The sequence below is a fragment of the Cystoisospora suis genome (genome assembly GCF_002600585.1).
Source record: "Cystoisospora suis strain Wien I chromosome Unknown contig_4062, whole genome shotgun sequence".
Lineage (NCBI taxonomy): Eukaryota > Apicomplexa > Conoidasida > Eucoccidiorida > Sarcocystidae > Cystoisospora > Cystoisospora suis.
This window is the reverse complement of record NW_027156855.1, coordinates 1709-4812: the sequence shown is the minus strand read 5'-3', so window position 1 is coordinate 4812 and position 3104 is coordinate 1709. Positions and strand designations below refer to the sequence as shown.

General features: G+C 41.2%; 1 protein-coding gene across 1 annotated transcript in view; it reads left to right on the top strand.

Moving 5' to 3' along the window:
• Nucleotides 1–245: 245 nt before the first annotated feature.
• CSUI_007600 (eukaryotic translation initiation factor) overlaps nt 246–3104 on the top strand; it is a gene marked incomplete at its 3' end in the record, with an annotated part of 4565 nt that continues 1706 nt past the window's right edge. Inside the window, exons 1-3 of the mRNA XM_068067745.1 lie at nt 246–925; nt 1525–1609; nt 2529–2740. Coding sequence (XP_067920279.1) covers nt 698–925; nt 1525–1609; nt 2529–2740 — 525 coding nt within the window. The remainder of the gene's footprint in view (nt 926–1524; nt 1610–2528; nt 2741–3104) is intronic.

Genomic DNA, 3104 nt, shown 5'->3' with positions numbered 1-3104 from the left:
TTTCTACCTTTTCCCTTAGAAATTCTTTTGTTGTCGAGAGGAGACAAACTGATTGTCTTTCGGGGTATTGCATGCTGTTTCACCTGTTCTTTTGCCTTTCTTTCTCTGTCCACCTCTTGATCTTTTCCTCTCGGGTGCATGCTTCTTCTTTATTACCTCCAACTACTGCATGCATTTGTTGTGGCTGGGGCTCTCGTTCTTCGTGGCATCGAGGGCTCTCTCCTTCTGTTGCTTCCTTGGGCCCTTCTCGCAACAACCTCTTTAAACGACTCGATGTTTCTTCATACGCTTTCATATTCCAAGGCTGTCAGCCCCATCCTCCTTCGATAACTCTACTTCTCGCTTTTCCTTCTTCTTACTTCCATTGTTGTCGTAGAGAAAGAGTCTCTCACTCTTCCTCTTTCCGGATGGTACAAAAGAAGAAGAAGAAGCCCATCTGAACATGTCACTCTTTCTCTCGAATCCAGTTCATTCATGACTCCTTTCTCACTTCTTCTTCATTCTTCCTTCATATGCATGCCATTTAAGACAACTCAATCCATCTTTCATTTGAGAGATAGAACACCCATCTTTCGATTTGCTTGCTTGCCGTGAGAGATCGAAAGTCAACTCTTCTTCAGAAGACGGAAACCGAGAAAGAAAGATAATATCATCATAAGGAAGAAACCGTCAAGACAGATCAAAGCAGGAAGAAGATATGGCGCAACATGCAGAGGATGGATTTGGACCTACGAACACAGAGGCCTCTCACGAAGAGGATCAGAAGACCAAAGCACCTCCTCTGCCTCTTGAGTTTCTCGCCATAACAAAAGACGGCGGAGAGCTTCATAGGTATCAGGAGGGCCTGACCCCGGAGGATCTAAAGAAACCTGTTAAAATTCTCAATGGGATTGACCAAGCTCAATGGACTGCCGATGGACAAAAGGTATCTTGCTGGCTACGTTATTCATCTGTGTCAAATCTCAATTCACTTCTTTCCTTTTCTCTCTGCCGCTGTCGCATCTCGGGTGTATGTACACCTCAGATCATGCCCGTCTTATCATCTGTATTATCCAATGAATGGACGGATCTATCTACTTTCTCTCTGAGTTTTGCTTCAAATCGAAGTCTCACCGTCAGTCGTGGGGAAGCAGATGTTGAATAGATCAGCATGTATCTCTCTCTACCTCTAGCAGGTCTTTACAAGAGAACTCGTTTCTAGAATGCCTTTTCTTCTTCACCCCGACTCGGCACCACTTGAAAAAGACATGTTTCTCTGAGTTCAAATCAGATTTTCTTTCTTTACTGCCGTTCTCCCCATATATTCTTATCTCTCTCTCTCCTCGGTCTTCTTCATTTCTAAGGGGCAGGTGACGGATGTGTACATACACCAGAACACTTCTGGTAGAATAAACTCTGCGGTACTCGCCTGAATGAATTCTTGTCATTTCCTTGCTCCTTCCTTCTCAAGAGATGTTTTTCCTTTCTTTCATTCTCTTCCTTCTTCTTCTCTTTCTTTCTTTCTTTCTTTCTTTCTACCTGCAGCTAGCGATTGTCCATAGAGATCGGCCTTGTCAAGTTGATTTGATCGGCGTGGAAGATGAGAAAGTTTATTTCTCCTGTTCTGGAGGTATGTGTTCAGTCGCAGGTGTCTTCTTTCTCAGATCTCCCTACCTCCATATATATGAATGTCTCGGGTGTATGTACACTCCATGCATTTTCTCCTAATGATTCTTCCAACTCTGTTGGTTTTTCCTTCTCTTCTTTTGTTTGTTTTAGACATTCTCTCTCTTTCTTTACGACACTCCTGTGGATTGTGTATATACATTAGAGATTGTAGGCGGTCGTTCGGGTGTATGTACACCCCCTACAATAGGCTGGAAGAGAGAGAATCGCTGTTGAAATGAAATTTCTTCTCGGACTAAATTTGGTGTCCATTCACAGTTTTCCTAGATCTTCTTCGATTCATCCATCTCTATCTATATATATATATATGTTTATGTAGGGTGTGTGTGTGTCTCTACTCCTCCTAGATCTATCAGTTCATCCCATCCCGTCTACCTGAAAGCCTGAGTTCATACAGAAATATATGTACACATATATATCTATATCTATATATATATATGTACATGTATATACATATATCTGTATATGTATGTCCCTCTTTCCATCTATTGAAGAGCCATTCTCGCTCATCTTCCTCTTCTTTTTTTCTCTGGTCTTTCACTCGATTACAAGTGTACATACACCTCCATCTAATTCATTCGGGGGATTCTTTCTACTCATTTCTCTAGAAGTAGAACATAAACTCTAAAGTACTTTTGTCTCTGTCTATCTACTTATCTATCTCGAGGAAAGACAGGATACAGCCACAGTGCTCCACTCTCTTACTCTCCTCACTCACTCAATCTTCCTTTCTTATCTCTTTCTTTTTCTTTCTTTTCTTTTTCTTTCTTTTTCTTTCTTTCTTTTTCTTTCTTTTTTTTTCTTTCTTTTTCTTTCTTTCTTTCTTTCTTTCTTATCTCTTTTTTTCTTTTTCTTTCTTTCAGCGAGCTCGGTAGTGAAGTTTTGTTTTTCTCCTCTTCAGACTTTTCTTTTGGTTTGCTTTCGACATGACGCGGCCGCAGGGCAGCACGAGAATTTTTGTCTGTATCGCATGCAGAATGGAGAGAAAGTCTTGAGTTTTACCCTCAAACAAATTAATTCCAACACATGGCCGCCTCTACGCTGGACGTCGCAGGAATCTTATTGCTGTAGGATGGTAAGCACACACGGGAGAAAAAGAAGAGGAAGAGAAAGACAGAGGGGAGAAAGAAGAAGANNGAAGAAGATCTGAGGAAGAGGAATAGAAAGAAGAAAGAAATCTGCAAGAGCAGAGAGACAGAGAAAGAATTGAGAAACATCTCGATAGATCACGTATTCGTAGATGTAGGAGTCTTTTCAACCCGAGAGATACGACAGCAGAAAGAGAGAGACACGGCCATACATACATCTACATACATCTATAGATAGATGTATGTAAATGTATGTCTATATGCATGTAGAGAAGACTTCTGCTTACGCGTCTGTGTGATCTACATGCTGCTTGCTGTCAGTTAGGCCAAACAAAAACAAGAATATGAAGA